The following is a 25,698-nucleotide window of genomic DNA, read 5'->3' on the forward strand; positions in this document are numbered from 1 at the left end:
TGGATAAGTTCTTGGAGGAGAAGTCCATTACCTGCTATTAATTAAGTTGACTTAGAAAATAGCCACTTCTATTACTAGCAACAGTAGCGTGGAATAGACTTATTTTTTTGGGTACTTGCCAGGTTCTTATGGCCTGGATTGGCTACTGTTGGAAACAGGATGCTGGGCTTGATGGACCCTTGGTCTGACCCAGTATGGCATGTTCTTATGTTCTTAAGAGAAGAACTCAGCCACACCCTCAGCCTTCGCAACTATTTTGTCTGATCCTAACAGACTGGTCATAGCAGTGGCCAAACATACATTATCCAACTGGCTAGCAGATCTGCCAAGTACAGACTCCATCAAGGCTCATCAAGTTAGAGCTAGGCTCATCCGTGAGCCATTTCTTTTGACGACATCTGTAAAGCTACAACATGGTCACCAGTACACACCTTTGTGTCCCTTGGACAATCTGTCACACAGTGACAGTAAATTTGGATATGTGGTTTTGTGTAGCCTGTTCATTTAGTGGTCTACTCTCTACAATGCTTATTCAGTAAATGCTTCGCTGCAATCCTCAGCTTGGAACTCCCACACGTATCATGGCTAATTCAGCTCTGCTTGTCAACAGAGAAAGAAGTTTCCTTACTGTAAATGGTGTTCTCCGTAGGCAGCAGGATGAATTAGCCTTGGTAAATACCCATCTGCCTCCTTGGAGAGTCAACTACCTAGCTAGATTTAGCTTTGAAATTGACTGAGGGGGTTCACCCGAGCGTGAATTCCTGTACCATCTGTTGAGCAAAAGCTCTACTAGCTAAGTGAGGTCTATTCGATGCCACTAGATGATGTCACCCACATGTCATGGCTAATTCATCCTGCTTTTTTTGGAGAACAAGGTTTACGGTAAGCAAACTTGCTCTCCCTATCACTCATCTGAAGGATATTCCAGTTTGTGTAAACAGAATGTGCAGACTTATACCACTTATCTTGCAGGGTTAGAAGGGGAAATCTATTTTAGAGAAGGAGTGATTCTGTGTCATAGAGACATAGTGCAGCACACAAGCTGTAATTTACTGGTGCAGATTCTCAGTCTCCCTATTTATTTTTTTTTTAAATAAAGTGTAATTTTATCTAGTGCCAGGCATTTCTCAGTCAGTTCTTTTTCTTTTTTCGCTTACTAAACTCTCATAAGTTGCTAGGAAGAATGTTGATATGTCACCAACTTTAATGATTCCTATGTGGGCTGTTAAGCTTGCAGAGATAAATGCCAGAATGAAACTTGTAGCTCACTGCTGCATTCATGTTACAACAGTAAAATGGTTGCATTCTTATTCTGCTTGAATGCATGGAAATAAAGGTCAATAAACAGAAACAATTATATAAGATGATACTTTTTTATTGGGCTCACTTAATATGATTGTGATTAGCTTTCGAAAACTGTATATACCTTCATTTTACATACATCTGACCAAGGGAATGTAGATTTTGAAAGCTAATCAGAAACGTATTAAATCATTTATATTAAAGGGGCAACTTTCTAAGGAATCTTAGGTAATTGTTAGACATCTGTGTGAGTAAAATTATGTGCACAGTGTAAGCAAGTTTACTTTCACCTGCTGCGAAAAGTGTGCAGACAGTCAATCTGCAGTGGAGACACAGTAGAAGATGAGAGACTGTATGTAGCACATACCTTCCCCCCCCCCCCCCCCCCCCAATAAAAAGAGATCGCCTACAGCTCGTACATATTTTCATAAATGAAATCAGTAATTTAAACATTTTACTTTCTGGGTCTTATACTACCCTCCCTGAATGGACGGGAGCACGTTTAGGTCTTTGGTTTAGCCTTTTCTTCCCTTCCCTCTCTTTCTTGTCTCCTTCTCCGTTAATGTGTTTCCCCAGGAGGAGCTTGAATGATATGATTGGCAGCTCAGACATAACTATTCTGAACAGAGTGGTCATTCATGTTACAGATGGGGCTGTCCTAGCTCTGTCACATGTTTACATCTGGTCTAGGAAGAAAGGGGGCTCAATTACTTTGCTTTTGGTTTTATTTCAGGGAGAAAAAGTAAACTATGAGAAATTTCGGAACTGGTTGCTGCAGAATAAAAATGCCTTTACCTTCTCTCGCTGGCTACTGTCTGGAGGGGTGTACGTGACGCTGACTGATGATAGTGACACCCCCACGTTCTATCAGACTCTGGCTGGAGTTACACATTGTAAGTGTTTCTGCCACATGCTAATGCTTTCTTTAAAGCTGCTCTCTCATACCTTATAGATGATTTTCGCTTGTAACATGCTTTCTTTTCCATTTCTTTTGTCCTGTTCTAATCAAACTTTTAATGTGATTAGGGATGACAGTTTTCAAAAAACGTTTATTAGTGTAAATGGCTATTTACTGACTGAAAAGGCTATTTGAAAGTTGGCCACCTTATATGCCAGTAAAAGTGCACGTGTTTTGAAACAACCGGCATTGTCATAAAGGGTCAGGATTAGATTAAAAAAAAAAAAAAAAAAGAATATTGTCAAGTAAAATGAGCGAATAAAATCTGAAAATAGGAGATAAATGTTGTTACAAAATACACTAGGCTGATCTTAACTTTAAGACCCTGTTAGTTCCATTCTCCGCTAAGGCCTTATGCAAAGCTTCTGCAGCGAGAGGCCTATTGATGCAGCAAAGTGAGTTTGCAGTGGAAAGTTTGTCCAACGTTAGAATGAGTCATGGAAGGATGCAGCCATGTTAGCTCTTGTTGTTGTGAATCTTGTCATGGAAGGGCACAGGAGCTCGTGATCATGATGAGTTTGTAGTCTGTATGCTAATTATCAGTTGTTAATGCAGTAATTCTAGAACTTTCCATTTGCTGGAATATCACTAAAATTCCAAAATGTTGTTCTAATGCAGAGATTATTAGGCTGTTGAGCTAATGAGAGTCCTGGGTGAGAAAATTATTATAAAGGAAACACTGTGGTGGTGGTTATCATTGATTTGGAAACAGCAAAAATTTTATAAAGCATTAGTAGAGCAATTTAAGTTTATTGAATAAGATATAAAAAAGAAACATAAGAATGAGCACTTTTCACTTGTAAGTAAACATTTATGTTGGAGTGCAGATTGTTTTAATTATATTTCTCTACACATGGTTATGAATTCCATTATGAGCTAACAAAAAGTTCTTTACCTGCTGGTTTAAATGAATAGAAGGTATCACTGCCCCTCTGAGGCTAAAATTAGGAGATGTCAGCTGTTGATTTTTTTGTACTGAGTTCCCTTTTTATTATCTATATTTTATGCTGTTATATTGGCCATTTAAACAATCATGGAAGTGTAGTTTGCTTTCCATCCATGGAGCTTTGCCAATTAATTGTAATTTAAAAAATGGATAACTCACTGAGGGTGATCTTCTGGTTCCAAGTCACAAAGAATGAGCAAATTCCTCCTGGGCTTTCAGTTTTAACACAGGGGTAATAAAAACGGGGCTGCTTCTTATCTTTTCAAACCAGGTAGTCACTGAAGTCCTGAAATAGCTGTGGAGAAAAAAGGCTCAGCTACTCAGAGGACCCTTTAAAAGGGAACAGACCACATGGTACCTTCCTCCTTTTTCTCCTAGGACAGGCAGGATGGTAGTCCTTGCACATGGGTGACATCATCAGATAGAGCCCGACACGGAAAACTTCTGTCAAAGTTTCTAGAACTTTGACTAGGCACACTGAGAAAGCCCAGCATGCCACTATCCACATGTCCATGTGGGGTCCATTTTCAGTCTCTTCTTCTCTGCGGAGCTGTTGCCTTGCGGGTTTTTGTAGTTCTATTGTTTAGTGTGTTTTTCTTGGTACTTTTCTGCATTGGGTCCCCCTTCTCTTGTCAGTGCTTCAGGGTAGCGTGGTAAGTTTTTTTGTTTTTTTTTTGTACCTTCTTTGCGGTCGATTCCTGACTGTGCCGTTCCTTGGTATCTGCTAGTCATTGACCGCTCGCTGGCTCTTTTTCATGGCATCATCTGATTTTCGCCAATGCCTGTGGACCATGTCCATCATGGAACTGCATGAGGTCTGCATCTTCTGCCTGGGGCAGTTTGAACTGGGACAAGGAGTCTTTCCAGAGGGTGACTACTAAAATGGTCAGTGGTCTTCTCCCTAAAGCATATGGGATAGACTCAATACCCTAGAGGAAAGGCGAGATAGAGATATGATAGACATTTTAATATCTCAAAGATTTCCATGCACAGGAGGTGAGCCTCTTTCAATGGAAAAAATAAACCCTTGCTTTTGTCGCAGAAAGATTTTCCTCTTTTTCTCACACTGCACTTTAAGATAATTTAGACGTCTGAGCATTTTGGTCTCTATACTGAACCAGATAGCATGTGCTATCTGGTTCATTTACTAATTTTGTGAAAATATATTTGCAAGTGAAAGAAGTTAAACAAATGGGCAATAAGTTACTTGAATTACTGTTGTGGTTCCATTATTTCAGAGAATCCTTTTTGCCTTGCAGATGTATTGCTATTTGCAACATATCAACTTGTTTCTACCTTATCCCTTTTCTATTTTTTGTCCTAACTCTTTAGTAAATTAAAAAATTTACTAGCTAATAGTAGTACTGTTTTTATATAGACCAGTGTCCTAAAATTCTCTCTAATCTCTTTGTTTAACTTTTCATGCTGATGTAGATTTTGAATGTGTTAGGATGGGTTTGTTTTGTTTTATGATAAACATTACAGTGGCATTTTAGTTTCACTTGAATCTGCATCCCTGGAGCAAGTTTGAAAATCAAAATATACTTGTGCTTTCAGAATGAAATAGACATTAGAAGGAAGAAAAAAATGCCATTTAATTAAATTTTGTACCTGAGTTTATAAGCCTTATTTTCAGACATTTATGAGCATAAAATAGCCTGGGCCTTAGTTTGCATAACGCATGTAACTCGATGTCATGTATATTGTATGTGAGCTGGCAATAGGTGTTTTGCAGGGATGGAGTTGGGACTTACATACTTCTGTATTTTAAAAAGTCAGCATAACTTTCTGCCGGTTAGTTTGTGTGCATTCCAGGCCACTTACCCAGGAATTTCCAAAGCAAACGTAAGCACGCCAGGGGAACACCTGCAGGTAAAATGTACACATGCAGTTATAAATTACCTTCCCTATGTCTATTTGATTGTATTTTGTCTTATACATGGTCGTGAGGTAGCTCGGGGTTATCCCTGCCTCGCTGTGCATGCTTGGCTAATCTATAAAACTCGTGTGGTTTAATCTGTCTCCTTCTACCTGGTTATCCTCTTAGCTTTTGGGTCACAGTGCATAGGTTTAAGCAGATCCATGTTCTGAGAAGATGCTGGGCCTCGAACACTGTTAGCATGACAGTAACAGGCAGCTGAATTGCGGAGACAATACTTCATTCTTTTGGTGGTTTTGGTGACTGCCCAGCTGTAGGAAGAGAAAAGGTTGTACCCGAGAAGCTGGATGTTGGTAGGAATTTGGTTTTGATGGCTACAAATCTAGGCTCTGACGAGTTAAAGTGTTTGGAATATGGTATGTCGTTACTGCTGTCAGCCAGTGAGAATTGCTCCTGGAGGTGGGTAAAAGCTTTTGCCAGGAATATTTTTCTGCCGCAAAATGCAGATTTGCATCTTCTTTTTTAGTTTGGAAGTGCTACATATTTCAAGCATGTAAAAGTCAGAGCTAATTGAATGATTGGCTTCTTGATGATGAATATTTCACGCTCTTGCTCTGGAGTCATTCATCGCTGCTCTCCTGAGAAGCACTTGTGAACAAGATACAAGAGCTTTCTGTACCAGGAATCCTGGGTTCTGTGCTTGCTTTTATTAACAGAGGCAGTCTTCAAACCATTGCCATTTTGCCTCTAAAATTAGCAGCTAGAGACTGGGCACTCCCGCAGTTAGAATATTTTTAGTAAAATTGGTTTGTTTTTTTCTTTTGCTTTTTATTTCATAAAGTGAAAGGAAATTGTCATTCTGGTATGTGAAAAACATTTTTACACATCAGTTTTTTCCAGTCTGTGAAAGATACTGAGCGCTAAGTGCTTGAGCCACAGGGCTTTTATCAAACTTTAGCTATTCTGTATTCGGTAAAGCCTATAATTTTCTACCTGGGGCATTTTTTTAAAGTATTTATAGATGGCAGAGTGCTTTTTTTTTTTTTTAAACATTTAATTGCAGGATGATGAGAGAATAATTTTAGAGTTTAAAACAAATTTAGGAGCCATGTAAAAAGTTGACCGTTAAAACAGTGTGCTGAAATTCAGGGAACAGTTTCTTAATGCACGAGCTGATTTTATTTTTAACTCCCAGTACAGAGGGAGGATAACTTTAAAACGTGCAGATTGAATGGGCGTGTGTGCGCATACACACACACATATTGTGTGGAAATGCACACAAACTCGAAAATACACATAAATCTACCCATTAACATGTTAGTGTATAAAAAAATACGCGGCACGTGTTTTAAACATAGCCGGATACGTTTTTACGTATCCGGCTAAGTAGAGGCAAATATTCGGCTAAGTAGCGCTATTTAAGACTATCCACCTAAGTAAGATAGCTGGATAAATAAAAGAAAAGGGCCACTTAGCCGGATAAGTAAGAGACGGATAACTTGTGTTTGAAGACTTATCCAGCTATCTTACTTATCTGGCTCTGCATTACTTTTTAAGCGGACCCTTAGCCGGATAAATAACAAATTATTTGGATAAGTGGCAGACATCTGCTATGCGTGTGCATTTGTATTACTAATTATCATTTACACGAGGAAATGTAACTCGTATATTTTCCTTAGCACTTGTCTTTTACTTGTGTAAATGATCAAATTTTATAACATGCGCACATGAAGGAAATGACCAGTTTTACTAAATAGCCTGGACAAACTGGTGGACTATCTCTAGGTCATCAAGACTCCCCCTGGTTCTTCAGTCTGCCCTCCCCGCCAGTTTACCCAGACCCTTTACCCACCAAGTAATTAGCAGGTGTAAATATGCATGTGTATGCTTAAATGTTGGCCCTACCACGGAATGCTCTAGCCTGCCCCTTTTTTATAGAGGCAAATTTATTTGTGCGCCAACTGTTGCATGCTTATATGTTTGAAGTTTATAAAATTGCACTTGCGTGAATATTATTTATGCATGCATATGCTCATTTTTACACGTGCAACTCTTTTTTAAAATTCACTTTTTAGCTAAAGCATCGGGAGTTTAAAAAATGCACACAAACCAGAAAACGGGTGCAAAGAAAAGTTTTAGCACACAGCAAAACATTTTTATGCCAAAAACATGGTTAATGTACACAATTCATGTTTTCTGCACATAAAATATGAATTATGCATACAAAAAAGGTTTCTGCTCATAAATCATATTTTATGTATGGGAAAACATGTTTTTTTGTGCGCACAGCATTTTTCAGTGCATATAAAATCCCAACTACAGGTCCTGCCACTGGAACTACAGCTTCTGCTGATAAACTCACATTAGCCTTGGAAACTTTATTCTACCTCAGACTAGAAGTTAAGTTTCTAATGCTAAGAAAACACTAGGAAAGCCTGTGCACCTCTCTGAATTGGGGCGTAATAGTTAATGCCTTCATCAGCATGGGATTTCCATGTGAGGGCACTAACAAATGTACATTTTTGTGCACGCAATTTTTTTGTGCGCAGAATTCCTTGCTGCATCGGCACAAAAAAGTGTGCAATCTGAGGGTCAAACTGCACTGTGCTGAGCGCACCTTCTTACATTGACCTTGTGGAACATTTCTAATTGCAGCGGCATGGAAATTTTAAAAATATCGCACAAGAAAGTGTTCAAACATGAATGCTGTATGCTAGAAAGAAGCATTTGGTTTATGTTTTCTATTCATTGTGTTGTATGATCTATTCATGTTTTCTATTCATTGTGTTGTATGATTTGAGAGGTAAGCATCTAATTAAATGTACGGGGATCTGACACCAAAAGGAGTGAGAAATACCTCCAGAATAGAGATGAGCCTGATGCAAATGCTTGTGGACTACAATCTAGCCAATTTTAGCACACACGTTTTGACTCTTGAAACATCTTCAGACACATGCAATGAACCTGCATAGCTCTGACTCCCATTACAAAGAAGAATCCACCGTACATGATCAGATTGCTTTGTGCATCTAAGCTGGAATGTTCCTCTGTTTCCTTGTGCCTGCTCCATGCATGATAAATGAATTGTTTTTAATATGCCTCTAACTGGGGCAGGTTGCTTGTTTAAAGGCTGCTTACCATGTAAGAAGGCAATAGAAGGTGAATAGCACAGTATAATAAGCTAGGTAATGTAAACTTATGCAGGAATTGCTAATGGGTAAAACAGAGACATGAATGTTTTATAATAGAAGTGTATTGTTAATTTGTCCACTGCTGATATTGAGCCATGATTTGTCATCCAGCATATGCTTTTTATACATATTAATTAGCTCTACCTGTCCTTTAGATTAGTGATTCTCAACTGGTGTGTTAAGACACACCAGCGTGTCACCATGTGTGCTACCCGCAGCTTGTGTCGCGTGCTACCAGCAGATTGGCGCAGCTGGCTGCTACCGGAGACCCAGCCAGCAGGGCTGAAGAAATAAAGACTGGTGCTGCTGGTCACTGCTGGAGACCAAGCCAGCGGGGCTGAAGACCTGAAGATCGGAGGTGCTGGCTGCTGCTGCCCGAGACCAGGCTGGCGGGGCTGAAGACGAGCTGTTCATCTGGTGGCCGGTGTGTGTGTGTATTTGAGACAGGGAGGGTACTTTTGTGCATATGGTGTGTATGTGAGACAGGAAGGGTGCTTGTGTGTGTGTGTGAGACAGGGAGGTTGCTTCTGTGTCTGTGTGGTGTGTGTGTGAGTCAGGGAGGTTGCTTCTGTGTCTGTGGTGTGTATGTGAGACAGGGAGGGTGCTTCTGTGTCTGTGTGGTGTGTATGTGAGGCAGGGAGGGTGCTTCTGTGTGTGTGTGTGTGTGTGTGTGGTGTGAGACAGGGAGGGTGCTTCTGTGTGTGTGTGTGGTGTGAATCAGGGAGGGTGCTTCTGTGTGTGTGGTATGAGACAGGGAGGGTGCTTCTGTGTGTGTATGTGAGACAGGGAGGGTGCTTCTGTGTGTGTGGTGTGTATGTGAGACAGGGAGGGTGCTTCTGTGTGTGTGTGGTGTGTATGTGAGACAGGGAGGGTGCTTCTGTGTGTGTGTGTGTGAGACAGGGAGGGTGCTTCTGTGTATGTGTGTGTGTGTGAGAGATGGAGCGTGTTTCTGGCTGGCTGTAGCTGTGAGAGAGAGAGAGGGGGGGCATGTTTCTGGCTGGCTGTAGCTGTGAGAGAGAGAAGGGGACATGTGTGTGAGCCTGTTTGTAAGTGAGATAGAACGTGTGTGATTGAGAGCTTTGTGGAAGTAAGAGAGAGCATTGTGTGATTGAGAGAGACTGGTCAGAGTGGTGAATTGTATGTGAGAGAGACTGATCAGGGAGATGACTGGTGGGTGACTGACTGGGGAGATGATTGCAGTGTATGAGACAGAAACTGGTCCTGAGGGTGTGAGAGAGAGAGAGAAGAGACTGGTTGTGGTCCCTAAGGAAGAAGACCATGAGTATAGTTACTGCTGTTTCTGGTTGGGCTTCAAGGGAAAGGATTAGGAGCGTAAGTAAAGGTGGCTTTTTAAGGTCATTTTTCTTGATTGCCATTTTAATTATTGGGTATTATGTGGTGTCTGCTGTTTTGAAATATTTTATTGGTGTTTGAAAAAATTTTAATAATTTAAGAGTTTTTTAAATTGTTAGATGTTATTCTGTCATCAACTGTTTTGAAACATTTATTCATATAGTTTTACAATTATTTCTGTATGGGAATCTATAACAGCTTGGCTTTTTCTGTTTTCCTAATTGGAGGAGTATTGGTGTTTAGGGCCTGGTTTAAGATTTGTAGTGTTGCCTTTTCATAGATAGGGTTGTTACTGTTTGAGTGCATGACATAATGCAGATGTAACTTTGTGTGGGTTAGTTTGTGTGCATTATTACAGATCCTGGGACTATGTTAGGTACTATATTCTCTTTTCATTTCTCCAGTTTCGTACTGCATGCAGAGTGGCTTTTTTGGGTTTCCATTCCACTTTCTGTCTCCATATTTGTAATTTTTGGTCTTTCTGTACTTTGTGAAAGTCGATCTTGGGTGTATGACCGAGGTGAGGTATTTAACTAGCATGAAGGCACATAAAATACCTCATTTTATTTGTTGTGTTTTCTCAATTGGACATGCATTGGTGGTGAACTGCAGTCTTCTTATAAGTAGAGCTATTGTGCCTGGTAATAGAGGGAGTTTGTCTTGCTGTTATTGAGATAAGAGCAGAATATATCTTTTTTTGTATGGTGAGTTGTAAGGGGATTGTTCTAGTTCTGTTTCATACCCATTGCTGAGGGGTGGGGTTAGCTTTGTGACTGTCATGTGTTCAGTGTCTCACGCTTGTGGGAATTATCAGGTGTGTCCTGACAGAAAAAAGGTTGAGAACCACTGCTCTAGACAACTTACTGGAAATCATTATATTATATGTGTCTGATATTAAAACGGTTCACCGTCTCCATGCCCTTCAGTAGCACTTCTCCCCAGAGAATTCAGGGCAATTCCAGCAGAACAGCCTTAAACATGTAAAAACAGATTTCCTTGGCAGTAGCGTTTCAAAGTCCTGGAGGCTGTACACAAGAGTGGGCTGGCTGTCATGCTTGGCTTTTGTTCTGCTTGAGAGCGCCATCTCCATGATACTAATGTGCCCCTACCCATACGGTGATAGTAACCGGCTGGCTGTGGTCTTTGGTGCCAGGCTTTACGTTTACATCTAACACAGTTGGCCTGCATACAAGACTGACCCATGTTACCTCTATATTTAAGTTCTGTTTTTGTTTCGTCAGTCTGTGTTTATTTAATTGTCTTGCATAATTAAGCCCTGGCTCTCCAGCAAAACCCAGGAGGTTGCTTGCCACTCTGCTGTACTCTTGTATTGCCACATGGGTTTTTGGGTCCCGCCTCTCAAGCACATTTACTTTGGAGAGTCCCTTTGAATGCACAGATAAGTCTCGCCAAACATGGATCCCGTGATAATATTCATAATTAGAAATTATAGATTATTTTATCATTATTATTTATTAAGTTTTATATACCGTCACTAAGATAAGCCATCGTAACGGTTTTAGCATAATGTTTCAACAAAGTAGTAAACATAATCATTATGCTACGGTGCACTGGGGAGCTGAAGCACATTGAAAAAGGGGATTTTTTTGAAAAAGCAAATCATGTTTGGTCTGCAGCAGCTGCTTTGCGCTGAGGATATTGTTACTAACATGAAGGAAGAGGAGTTTGTACAGTAGCTCCATGTTAGGGGAAGCATTGCAGTGTAAGTGATGGGCAGCGTTGAATCATTGCAAAGGGTTATGATACTAATTATAGAAAATCGCCACATTGCATTCATAATGCAGCTGGCTTGGAGAGGCTTTCTTTTAAAACATTTCCACTATTCTAAACGAGGCATGTTTTCCCAACGGGCGCCAGTATATAGTGTACCTGGTGCTGTTTTGTAAAAGATGAGTAGAATTGTTTTTTTCCAATGCAGACTACTTATTGAAAGATGGGAATCATATTAGTTGCCCACTGTACAGTACACAACATGCCATCTGGTTCCACTAATGCTAATAGGATCAGGTTATTGCTGGGAATGATTTGATTATAGTTGAGTGTATTTCATACAGTTGATGGGTCCCTTGTGCAGAAGTTTTCTTCCCTTGCATTAAATTCATGTCTCTTCTTTACAAAGAAAATGTATATGTAATCTGAGAATGAAAAGCTGATTTTAGTTACTTTATCATGGTGGGACATGTTCAGCTTAGGGGCAGATTCAATGGATGGTACCTTTTGTTTTTTTCCTGCAAGTGGATCCTACCATTCGCTTAAAGAAAAAGTGTAGCAGTGTCAAAATGTTAGTCAAGAAAGAAGAACATTGAAGATCTTAAAAATAAAATAAAACAGCAATATTAGCAAGAATATTTGTAGATAATTCAATTGATAGTAAAAAATAAAAGATTAATAGATTGTGAAGGTTGGCAGGTGTGTGAGCCCTTTGTGGTGCTGTGTACTTGATGCAGCCTCGAGGCAAACCCATGTGGCTTATGCAGGCAGCCAGAAAACATGCCCTGTAGTGGGACAGTCTGGAGCATTATCTTTACCAGGTGCCTGTCCCACAGGTTGAGCCCTTGGGTTCTGATGGCTGGCAGGACTTAGGCGGGTCCTTAGGGTGGTGAAGATAATTAAAGTTGAAAGGCACACCGGGGTCAGGGCAGGCAACAGACTAATAGATTCAGGGACAGGCCAAAGCTGGGGCAGGCAGCTAGCAAGAGTGGTCAGGTCCAGGCAAGAGGTTGAGTTACAAAGAGTCAAGCTGATGACACACTGATGACACTGGACAAGATGAGTAGGATAAGGCAACACTGGAAGGCAAGGCTGGACGAGAAGGCACAAGGAGTCAGGAACACAGACAAGAATCAGGGGCCAACATGCAGGAGCAACACTCTTCAGGAGTAGAAGACCCAGTGCTGAAGCAAGGAACTGCTGAAGGGCCTTAGCTTATATAGGCCAGGAAGCTGATATCATCCAGAGAGGCCACTCAGGGTTTTCTTCCTCAGCGAGCTTATCTGAAGGCAGCGGCCTGGCTTGGGATGCTGGTGTTTGATGATGGCAGAATTCTGTCACAACAGAGGCCTCTGGCAGCATTGGGCAGTGGCAGGGCTGAGTGCAGCAGCTCATGTGACTGTCCTGTGAGCCGCCAAACATAACATATAGCTCCTTCTTTATTCCTACTTAGCTCCTTTCACTATAATAAATTAAATTTAATGGAGCCTGCTTATCTAATCCTTATCAGAACCGCTTTCAGGATATCAAGGGATTGCATGCAAACTATTCAGTTCTAGCACAAACAGAGGGAAAATGGGCTTAGGGAAGTATATTTTTCAAAGCAAGGTGTGTTGTCATGATAAAACATGTGCAGCTTTCATTCCAACAAGGCTGCAATGTGGTTAAGTTAATTTAGGGCAAAGTGCAAGGAGCCTAACTTTCAAACCTCTTCACGTTACTGCATGTGCATGTTTAAGTGGACACATGGGGATTTATCCTAGTATTTTATAAACTGCAGAGCTGGAGCTGTGCAATTTATAAAATACCTCATACTCATTCTCTGAATGTACATGCGTATGTTTCCATTGCAAAGAAAACATTTACTTCATCAACCTATTTTATAAACGTATACGTGTGCATTTTAGGTGCATATAAAAATAACATGTATGTGTAAAAATTGGTATTGTATAACCTATTTGCCTATACCATTTGAAAATACTTTCTTGCATGCATACTTGAAATCACCAGTTCGCTGATACCTCCACCAGTTCACCCAGTCCATCTCCAGTTCACCTAGACCTTCTAGCACTTCATCCTGAATGCTCACTGGTTTACCCAAACCTCCCACCCAAAAATTGCAAACCAATAAGTCCAATTTCAATTGTGCTAATCAGCAGGTATAAAATTGCACGAATTAGTTCTTTAATTTATATATGAATATCTCTTACAAAATAGCAACTTCTTTGTACTTCTTTACCTAGCCCTGGAATGCTCCTAGATCATCCCGTTTCTTGCGCCAGTAAATGTGCATGTGAAAATATCCATGTACTTTTGATGATTATAAAACAGAATATAAGCACATATATGCAAATTTTTTGCGTGTAACCCCTTTTAAAATATATTCAAAAGATGCCTCATAATAGGTAAGTTTGTGTTGAGGAATATTTATAGTAATATTTCTCTAAACAGGTTTTACTTTTTTTTTTTTTTTTTTTAATAATTTTTATTCATGTATGGCATATGAAAAACAATACACAACATGGCAGATAAACCAAAAATACCATCCAATCAATACAAATAATAACAATAACGAGGGAAACTCCTGAAATGACAAGAGACATAAAATATAAATTACTCAGCTTATGTATCAGCAAAGCCACACGAAAAATAGTTTTAAAAATCCTCCTGACCACCCCCCCCATCCCTGCAGGGTATTCACAGAGAGTCCGCAATCTAATCCAAGAACGAAATGAAAGAGTCTATGGTATATAAAAACCCTAAGTTCTACCCTCCGGAACCTTCCACCCTCTAGAAGAGTCAGATCAGCACTATTCTCTTATGTCTCATCACTCACTAAACCATCCTCTCCTACCATTCCAGACGACCAAGCACTCAACAAAGCCACTGAATTAGCAGACTACTTCAAGAAAAAAATCACCAACCTGACCGAACCCCTCTTGACATCCAATCACCTGCCCCCTCTCCCTACCCTACCTCAACAAAACACGAGTTTTGAATCTTTCGAGATCACATCAGCTCTTGAGATAGAAAACATTCTCACGAAACTGAAACCCTCCTCTCACCCATTGGATACAATTCAGACTAACCTCATTTCCATAAGGAATACCATCTCAAAGCCAATTGCAGATATTATTAATTGCTCTCTTACTCAAGGCCTAGTCCCTGACCAACTTAAGCTAGCAATCCTAAAACCCTTACTAAAAAAACCTAATCTGTTGCCAACGGACCCAGCTAACTTCCGCTCAATAGCTAACCTGCCTCTGATTGCTAAACTTATGTAAAAGATAGTCAACAAGCAACTATCTGATTACCTGGAAGAAAATACCATTCTCGCACCCTCTCAGTTTGGATTTCGCAAATCGTTAAGCATAGAATCCCTTCTTTTATCTCTTACGGACACCATACTTTCAAACTTGGAAAAAAAACAACCCTATCTCTTGATCCTACTAGATTTCTCTGCGGCTTTCGACACAGTAAACCATTCAACTCTATTAGAGCGTCTGACAGACATAGGCATCAAGGGAACAGTCCTTAGCTGGTTCAAGTCCTTCCTGTCTAACAGACATTTCAAGGTAAAGATAAACAACAAAGAATCACATCCGGTCCTCTCCGAACATGGAGTCCCCCAAGGTTCCTCCCTCTCACCGACCCTCTTCAACATTTACCTTCTTCCGCTCTGCCATCTACTCAACAATCTAAAGCTAAATCATTTCCTCTACATGGACGACGTACAAATTCTCATCCGTATCACAGAATCCCTACATAAAACTATGACACACTGGAACAATTGCTTGCAATTAATCAATCACCTCCTCTCCAGTCTCAACCTAGTCCTTAACAACAACAAGACGGAGATCCTAATCATTTCACAAGATGACAGCACCGGGCTTCTCAACTCAACTGGCACCCTCCTATCAACCATACCAAAATTAAATCAACTTCCTTAGGTGAGAAATCTGGGAGTCATGCTTGACAACCAGCTAAACTTAAAAAAATTTGTAAACACCACCACCAAGGACTGTTTCTACAAACTGCAAGTACTTAGAAAGCTGAAACCACTACTTCACTTCAATGATTTCCGGATGGTACTACAGTCTATCATCCTATCTAAGATCGACTACTGCAACTCTCTCCTGCTTGGGCTCCCGGCCTGCACTATCAAACCTCTCCAGATGGTTCAGAACTCCGCAGCCAGAATTCTTACCAACACCAACAAAAGATAACACATCACCCCTATCCTTAAGAACCTCCACTGGCTGCCCATTAAATTCAGGATCCTCTTTAAAGCGCTCACAATTATCCATAAAGCCACGCACAACATCTCTCCGCTCCATCTCGGCTCCCAACTGCGTCCTCATACATCAACCAGACCTATCCGAGGAGCATACAAAGGCACGCTCTATGCCCCTCCAGCAAAATCTTCCCTTAGTAAACGCGCCATATCTACAGCAGGCCCCACACAATGGAACGTGCTCCCTCCAGACATCCGACAAGAACCATGCCACTCGTTGTTCAGAAAGAAACTCAAAACTTGGCGCTTCTGCCAAGCTTTTCCAGGAACATAAGCCCCTTGCCCGCATCCAGCTTGCTCGTTCCTCTGATCATTCTCACTGGCTGATCTAATTAAGGTCGTTCTATGCACGATGTAACCTTCTTGTTTTCACTGTCATAGGTTATTGATTGTCACCCTCACAAGCTGTATTTTTTCTCTACTCCCCATTACCATTTTACAGATTACTTTATACAGGTAACTGTCTGATTGGTTTTATGGACCAATCCATATCTTAGCTAGAATAGCTTCCCCCTTCCAAGTTTCATGTACCCATAGTTACTTGTACTGCCTCCAGGTGAATTCATATTCGCTGTTTTATTGTTTCAATGTAAACCGCTGTTTTATTGTTACACTGTAAACCGATGTGATTTGTATTTCATATAGGAACACCGGTATATAAAAATTAAAAATAAATAAATAAATCTCAAATGGGTACACCATTGCCAGTAGTTACGCCAGATGTCATCAAAGCACCCTAATTTATCTTTCTTAATAGCTGTCATCCTTTCCATATAATATATCCAATGTAATCGCCGTAGTACGCTGTCAAAGGAAGGGGGCTTGGTGGATTTCTATGCCCTTGCAATAGTTCCTCGGGCTGCTTGGAGGGTGGCCTTCAAAAAGAAAGTTTGAGATCTAGAGACCCCGTCAAGAGAAAAGTTTAGAAGTGCTGATTGTGGTGTCAACATAATGGGAGTATCTAAAATGAGCCGAAGCCACTCCCTCAACAGAACGCCAAAATGGCAAAAGGGTGGGGCATGCCCACCACATATGAATATAATCCCCCTCCTTGCCCACAGTTTCGCCAACATAGGTACTAGAAGCAGGGAACATTTTATGCAACTTTAGAGGAGTGAGATACCATCGAAATAATACCTTATAATCCCGTGCCTGTAAAAGAGCAGAGAGAGAACTACGGCTTGTGGCTTGAAAGCAGATATCCCACTCTTCAGGGGTGAACCGCACCGCTAAGTCTGTTGCCCAAGCTTTCATAAATTTAGTCTCGGGGTCCCTATCTGACGCCAAAATAGAGCACAATTTAGAGATGACCCTTTTAACCAAAGGTGCAGATTCACAAAACCCTTCAAACAGGGATTTACCTTTAGCTAAATCATCTTTCACCCGAGTTGTACCTAAAAAATGTTGAAATTGAAGGTAAGCATAATAATCCTTTACTGACAAGGAGTATGTATTTTGAAGCACCTCAAAGGGTAACATAGCCTGTCCGCCCCAACCTGGCCCAGTGTGACTAACCCAGTTTTTGCCCAATTTGCAAACGATTTACCCATACTCCCAGCTGAAAAACTCCCACATCTTCTAATAGAAATGGAGAAGGTGTACTGTCATTTTCCAATGACAATCGACCTCCACTTCCACCACAATGACAATGTGCAAGCCGTGCACGGCGATATTACCACAGTCTAATTAGAGGGTTTCTCAGAGTCAGCTATCATCCCCTCTTCAATAGATACCCACTGCTTACTCTTAGATTTGTCATGAAAATCAACTATAGCTTTCAGCTGGGCAGCTATAAAACATTTAAGAAGATTAGGTACCCCAAGGCCCCCATTAAGTTTAGAGTGATAGAGAATTGTTCAAGCTATGCGTGGTGGTCTGTGTTTCCAGATAAAGAAAAAAACTTTATGCTGTAATACTTTGAGAAAATATAAAGGGATTTGACATGGCAAGGTTTGAAATAAATACCTCATTTTTCACAAGAAGGACATTTTAATGGCCTCAATCCATCCCAGCCAGGAAATAGAAAGACGTTCCCACTTAGCATGGTCTTTTTCTAATGTTTTAATAAGAGGGGGATAATTCAGTTGAAATAACTCATCATACTGCGAGCTAATCATTAGGGATGTGAATCGTTTTTGAACGATTAAAATTATCGTCAGATAATTTTAAAATCGTCCAAAATCGTTAGAGTGCACGATACAATACAAATGCCCCCGATTTATCGTCAGGGGCATTTGTATTGTATCGTTAAATAGGGCGCGGGAAAACCGGCACACCAAAAAAATCCTAAAACCCACCCCGAACCTTTAAAACAAATCCCCCACCCTCCCGAACCCCCCAAAATGTTTTAAATTACCTGGGGTCCAGTGGGGGGGGGGGTCCCCCGACGCGATCTCCAGCTCTCTGGCCACGGCTGTGTTGAGAAATGGCGCCGGTGGCCCTTTGCCCTTATCATGTGACAGGGCAAAGGTAGCGCCGGCGCCATTTTGGTTCCTGGCTCCCGACGTCACGCGTGCAGGAGATCGCTCCCGGACCCCTGCTGGACCCCCAGGAACTTTTGGCCAGCTTGGGGGGGCCTCCTGACCCCCACAAGACTTGCCAAAAGTCCAGCGGGGGTCCGGGAGCGACCTCCTGCACGCGGGCCGTATTGCCAATCTTCAAAATGGCGCCGGCGCTACCTTTGCCCTCACTATGTCATACAGGCGACGGTTTTAGGGTCTTTTTGGTGTGCCGGTTTTCCCGCCCTCCCCCGATTTACGATTTTTAACGATTTTTTAAAAAAACCACGACGATCAGATTACCCTCCCCCCCAAGCCAAAATCGATCGTTAAGACGATCGATCACACGATTCACGCCCCTACTAATCATTATCCCTAAATATTTCACTGCTTTTTTTGCCCACTGAAAGGGGAACAATCCTTTAAGTTGGTGCAGGAAAACTCCGGATAGAAAAATCGGTAAGAGTTCTGATTTTTCATCATTAATTTTAAAACCGGATACTGATCCATAATAACATCTTCCACCGCCTTAAGAGAGACCTCGGGATTGATGAGTGTGAATAAGATATCATCAGCATACAACGAGATTTTATGTTGCTTGCCTCCAATATGAACTCCCCAGACTGCTCTATTCTGTCTGATCTGTTCCGCTAGGGGTTCCACAGATATTGCGAATAAAAAGCAGAGATAAGGGAACACCCCTGTCTCTCACCCCATTGTACTGCAAAATCTGGGGAATAGCCTCCATTTATTTTGATACATGTTAAAGGTTCTGTGTATAATGCTCGTATCCAACTAAGGAAATTATTATCAATTCCCATTTTAGACATTACTTTAAACAGGAATGGCCAGTGCACCCTGTCAAACGCTTTTTCAGCATCAACTGCAAAAAGCACAGATGGGCGTTGCATCCTTCTGGTAATATGAATGAGACTAATAATTTTCCTAATATTATCTCCTATCGTTCTACCCGGGATAAACCCTCCCTGATCAGCATGGATCAATAAAGGGATAACTAAATTTAAGCGCTTCGCTAGGACCCTGGCTAACAATTTAAGATCCACGTTAATGAGAGAAATCAGCCTATACGAGCCACAGAGGGGAAGGGTCTTTCCCAGGCTTAGAAATGATAGTGATTCCTGCTTTATTAAACATTGCAATCAGGGGTGTTACCAGTACTTCTTTAAACTTTTTATAAAAAAAAAAAAAGGGGTAAACCCATCCAAACCGGACGCCTTCCCAGGTTTTAATTCCGAGATTGCCTCAAGAACCTCAGCAGTAGTTATGGGATCACCCAAGCATATCGCTAAATTACCATCCAGCCGGGGCAGTTGGATATTGGCTAGAAAACGATCAATATCTGGATCCATTATAGAACTATCTTTAGAGTATAATTCAGTGTAAAATTGATTGAAACTATCTCTAATGAGCTCCTCTTCTTGTAAAAGGTGGCCCGCAGCATCTTTAATCTGCACTGTTTGAGATTGAGAAATTTTGGTCTTCAGGGCATGGGCTAACAACCTACTCGCCTTATTCCCAAATTCATAATAAGTTTGTTTTACATAATCCAATTGGGAAGTAACATTGTCTAGTTCCAAGGATTGTATCTTATAGCGAATCTCTTTTAATCGATGAAGTAACTGGATAGAGGGATTTTGTTTATGTTCATGCTCCAAATGAGATAACTGAGATTCCAGCTCAGTCCTTAATTGCAATTTTATTTTTTTCTGGTAAGTTGCAATGGAGATAAATTTCCCCTGTAGGACTGCTTTAAGGTAGTCCCATATAACTACCGGATACATCTCTTTGGAATCGTTTAATTGTAGGTATTCCGATATAGAATCTCTAATTTGCCGCACTGTAGTGTCATCTTTAATCAAAAAATCATTTTGTCTCCAAAATCTCTGCCCAGAGTTACCCTTAGAAGTGCGCATGGGCCACCAGATGGGAGCGTGATCCAACCAAGATATATTACCAATTCCAGAGGAGATAACATCCAACATTAAGGATCAGTCAATAAGGAAAAAAATCAATTCCGGTATAAATGTCATGGGGGGGAGGAATCAAAAGTGTAATCACAATCTGCTACATGTTGTTCCCATCACACATCTATTAAGCCCCATCTATCCATAAATTGATAGAGGGCCTGCTTAGCCTGCGGCGAGTAGTGTCCCCTACCCCTGGAACAGTCCACTAGTGGTCTCCCCCAAAGATAATCCTCCCACTTTCTGAAGCAAGTAAAATCTTGTCGATATCATGGAGGAGCTCTTTCTGAAGACCAATCGGACAATATACATTAACCAATATCAAAAGGGACCCATGGAGGCGTAGATGAACGATCAGAAAAGACTATGTTCATAGCGATATATTGAGAGCACTTGAACCCGTAAATCCTTGGAGATAAAACTCTCTATCCCAGGGGTCGGGAACCTTTTTGGCTGAGAGAGCCATGAACGCCACATATTTTAAAATGTAATTCTGTGAGAGCCATACTAACTAAAACCCCCCCACCCTCCTGAATCCCCAAGACCTTCCAAAAGTCCCTGGTGGTCCAGCGGGGGTCCAGGGCTCGCAGAAAAATCTTTAATAAAAAAGTAAAAATCTAACAAAAACCCCCACCCTCCTGACGCCCCCCAAGACCTCCAAAATTAATGTACTACCACCCTCCTGACCCCCCCCCCCCCAAGACCTGCCAAAAGTCCCTGGTGGTCCAGCGGGGGTCCGGGAGCGGTCCGGGAGCGATCTCCTGGATTTGGGCTGTCGGCTGCCAGTAGTCAAAATGGTGCCGACGGCCCTTTGCCCTCACTATGTCACTGGGGTCGACCAATGGCAGCGGTAGCCCCTGTGGCATAGTAAGGGCAAAGGGCCGTCGGCTGCCAGTAATCAAAATAGCGTCGACAGCCCTTTGCCCTTACTATGTCACAGGGGCTACCGCTGCCATTGGTCGACCCCAGTGACATAGTGAGGGCACAGGGCCGTCGGCCCCATTTTGACTACTGGCAGCCGACAACCCAAGTCCAGGAGATCGCTCCCGGACCGCTCCCGGACCCCCGCTGGACCACCAGGGACTTTTGGCAGGTCTTGGGGGGGTCAGGAGGGTGGGGGGTTGTAGTAAATTAATTTTGGAGGTCTTGGGGGGCGTCAAGAGGGTGGGGGATTTTGTTAGATTTTTACTTTTTTTATTAAAGATTTGTCTGCGAGCCAGATGCAGCCATCAAAAGAGCCACATCTGGCTCGCAGCCATAGGTTCCTGACCCCTGCTCTACCCCATGATATTTATGCCGTGGTGTGTTAGCTGCCAGAAAAATAGGTTCGTATCGGTGAGACTTTAACAATCGTTCATCTCGCCTGTGTATATGGGTCTCCTGTATAAATGCAATAGAAACTTGCATGTGAATAAGATCCTTAAACATCACTGACCTTTTGTATGGGGTATTTAAACCCTTAACATTGAAAGAGACAAATTTAATGTCAGCCATAATCAAAAGTTTGAAGAACAATAATATAAAATAAGTCCGACCAAGCTGGCCAAATAGGACTCGTATGCATACCAAAAAAACCATATATAAACTAGACTCTGTTGCAGTCTCCCAGAATTCTCTGCACCCCACCCCCCCTTAACAATCCCAAGCGCCACTCTTAGATGACGCATACTGAAGGAAGCATGTCACCCCCTCCCCCTCCCAGCCAAACAGCCCCAAGCATAGAAAATAACATACATATGTGGTCCCAAAGAGCAAACATAAAAATAACAAAAGCAATAAAAAGGGAAATTCTGAAAGGTCCAAAAGCAAAAATAAGAGAATATCTCTCGTTCATGAAAATACTAGAAATGGTAAGATGAAAATTGGGTGCATCCAGAACCACCCCGTTTTATTATGGAATGACAAATAGCAGAAACTAAACCATCAATGTGTCAGCAACACACTGAATAAAACATAAATAAAAATGTGCCTTCCAAGTTATTGTTCCAACAGCGGTGATCAACGTCATCTCCATGTCGTCTCTGGAGACAATAACAGTTATTCTCACGTTTTATATGGGTAAGATACCTCTGGGCAACTGATAACTCATAGCCTCCGAATCGAGGGTGTATTGAAACCCAAAAAGAAAATCAAAATATCTTCCTCGTCTGAGGGTGTTCACAAGAAAATTCTACTAAAGATGAGGAATACAGGGAACCATGTTAGACTGAAGCACACCCGCAAACAACCTGTTGCATTATTAAGAGACAAGAAAATAGGCTAAGTCGTCCACTAGGAATCAAACAATGATTGAGACACTTATTCAAAAAGATCCTTCCAAAATCAAGTCAGGTCTTCATGGGTCTACAACACCATCTTGAGTAGGGTCTTGAGATCGCCTCCGAAGTCTGGAGCCGTTCTTTCCAACTCTCTACCGTTTTGGATTACCACCTGGCGGTTTAGCCCGGGGGCCCTCGGACTTCGAGGACACAGTGAAACCCAAAGGTGTTAAAATTGGAATAGCGTCTTCCTCTGAGGTGATTCAGGAACTGACTCTACTGATGGTAAAGGATAATCCACATGGAAATAATCAGCGGTATCTCACATTTTCTCATCAGAGGAATGATGTTACAGTACGGAGATCCCTTCGTTTTTTGAGTGTGAGAGGTGATAGATCACTAAATAGAGCAATGTCATTGTCCTCCCAAGAGATATTACCCATAGACCGGGCCTGCTGCATTATCTGTTCCTTCAAACCAAAATTATGAACGCAAGCAGTTATATCGCGTGGAACATTCTTAGTTGGTCTACCGAGAGAATGGTGCGCCCGATTCAAAACTATGTCCGTATCATGCAATGTATCGTCGTTCTCTCTAGTATTAAGAATAGCTCGGCAGATTTTCTGTACTACCAAACCTGCGTCCTCAAAGTCCTCTGTTTCTGGGACTCCGCGGATGCGGATGTTAGATCTTCTTGACCCGTTTTCCAAATCCTCTAATTTCAAGGCCATCTCTGAGTTGGCTTGTTGAAGGGTAGAAATTTCAGTATGAAGAGAGGTGATTTCAGAACTCTGATCTTCCATACCAGTTTCCACTTCATCAATTCTGCATCCAAAATCGGTCAGATCAGTACGAAAATCATTAAGGCCCCCTGCATATCTGCTTTCAGGGATTTAATATCTCCCTGAATTTCATGAAACCATTGCCCAAAATCCTCTTTTGTCAACTCTTTATCTTGTGTTGAGAACTCATTTCCTTCAGCGCCTGAGCTTCCAGCGTCAGCCATTTTGTGGTCTCTGGTGCGTCACTTAAGACCGCAAACCGAGAGCCACCCGCATCGAAGGAAAGGAGCTTTAAATCCACCAGTTTTTTCTTAGCTATCATTCCTCTATCCTTACGTGCTCTGCAGCAGCTCATAGAACTGGGTCTCAATTAATTTATGGCACTATTGGCTGGGATCCGAGAGGGAGAAGCGGTTTCAAGCGTCCACTAACATCTGGTGATGTCACTTCCTCCCCAGGTTTTATATTTTAACTGGGAGTAGAAAAATGATTGGTGGGCCTTAGCTTCTCCCTTCTTCTTCATCTCTAGTTTGCCACCCTTTTGACCACCAGTTGAAAGCCATTTTAAAAGTATCCTTTCAAGAGGTCAGGGCATGATTAAATGAAGAGGAAGAACAGGGGAAGGAGTTCTGATGGTCATTTTTATGCTCTCAGTTGATTGCCTTTAGATTGTATTAAAAAATTAGACTGCTTTTGTCATGTCATCACATTTATTAATTGCATTAAATCTGGTCTTAATGCAATTATAATACAATATATACAATTATCAATAAATATATATATCATAGATATTAATAACAATAAAGGGTCGATTTTAAAAAACGCGCCCAGGCATCCATGTGCATGCGGTTCCCAGTGCACGCACATGGACATGGCTATTTGATAACATGTATGCGTTGCCACCCACATGTTACAAAATATGATTCCCGCACGCACATGCGCACTGTACTTTAATATCTGCGAGCGCATGTGCGGCGGGGGGGGGGGGGGAGTTCGGGACGTGCCAGGGGAGGGATACATTTTAAAAAACGTGTGGTGATGCAAGTAGGCCTTCCCCAGTTCCCTCCCTCCAATTAAATGAAGCGATAGTTACGGTTCCTTAGCGATAGTTTTTGGTTCCTTGTAAACCGGGGTGATATGTATACATACAGGAACCCCGGTATATAAATTCTTTAAATAAATAAATAAATAAATAAATAAATAAAATTAAGGAGCAGACTGGGAGGGAACTTGCCTATCCCCCTAAGTACCTTTTCCCCCTCTCCTCCCTGACCCCTAACCCCTATCTAGCTAGTCTAATTTTTTTTTAGTTTAAATACTTACTGCTCCTTCGGATCAGAAGTAACTTCTGCATGCCAGCAGCTGGCCGGCGCATGCTTCCCTGGGACAGGGCTTAATGGCTGCTGTCCCGGTCAGCCCTGGCCCACCCCTTTTTGCTGGCCTGGCACTTCTGCGCGTTCCAGGAGATACACGTGTGGTTGGGCCATTTCTAAAATACACTTGGCGTGCGCACTGCTTGGCCATGTGCGTATCCCCCGGATTTTACGCGCGCAGGCCATCAAAAATTGGGTCTTAAATCCATAATCGCGGAACACAAATTCTAAATCATCTTTGCATCCTCAACTGTAACCCTACTCCCATCTAAGCTCTCTATTCTGCCTAATGGGCTAAATGTTCAATTTTCTTCTCTCAGACTACAGCATGAGTCTGCTTTCTTAATCATGAATAAGTTGGATTTTTTTTTTTGTGAGTGGAAAGTGTTAGCTGAATCAGGCCTGATTTTAGGCATAGGCAAATTGCCTTTGGCACCAAACTTTCATAGGTGCCAGAGTGATGCCACTGCCTTGTTGCTGATTCGGGCTTCCATAGGCGCTGGCCCTGCAGCAGCAACTTCAGGAAGGGAATTGAGACTAGATTGGAAAAGGTGAAATGTCAAATGTTTATAAGTAAATTCAGCACGGGGCCGGTGAGCCTTCTCGTGATCAGAAGCCCTGTAGCACCCCACCCTTTGCACAGGTTTCCAGGGTGACAGGAAGCCCTTGTTAGGAGTAGGGGGATGATGAGTGGTGTTCTTTTGTTCCCTTTTTCAGAGAACCTGGTTCAGTTCCTCTGTGATCATTATGGGCCAATTTGTACATTCTACTCATTATTTTCAGTGAAATAATGAGTATTCAAAGCAAAAAGTATTACTTCCAGACCCTATGCTTAGACCTTTAGAGTAGGCGTGGGCAACTCCAGTCTTTGAAGGCCCCGAACTGATTGGAATTTCCGGATAACTCTAATGAACATTAATGAAATAGAGTTGCATGCATTTGAAGCAGTGTGCATCCAAATCGATCTCAAGCATATTCATTAGGGATATCCTGACTGGTAGGGGCCCTTGAGGACCCTCTGCTTTAGAGAACAATTTCAAAGCCATTTACTCATATTAGTGTGCATGCTTTGTGGCTGCCACTTTTCAAAGGAAAACCCCATGGCTGTTTTCCTATTGAATATGAGTTAGAATGTACGCTGGCTGGTG

At 41.8% G+C, this 25,698-nt stretch overlaps 1 protein-coding gene across 5 annotated transcripts in view; it reads left to right on the forward strand.

The window, feature by feature from the left end:
• Nucleotides 1-25,698, forward strand: part of USP32 (ubiquitin specific peptidase 32) — a 430,766-nt gene that overhangs the window by 183,530 nt on the left and 221,538 nt on the right. For all 5 annotated transcript variants that reach the window (XM_029611622.1, XM_029611620.1, XM_029611623.1 and 2 more), the window contains one exon: nucleotides 2,036-2,195. In XM_029611622.1, coding sequence (XP_029467482.1) covers nucleotides 2,036-2,195 — 160 coding nt within the window. The remainder of the gene's footprint in view (nucleotides 1-2,035; nucleotides 2,196-25,698) is intronic.

Source organism: Rhinatrema bivittatum, chromosome 8 (genome assembly GCF_901001135.1).
Source record: "Rhinatrema bivittatum chromosome 8, aRhiBiv1.1, whole genome shotgun sequence".
In the NCBI taxonomy this organism is placed as follows: Eukaryota; Metazoa; Chordata; class Amphibia; order Gymnophiona; family Rhinatrematidae; genus Rhinatrema; species Rhinatrema bivittatum.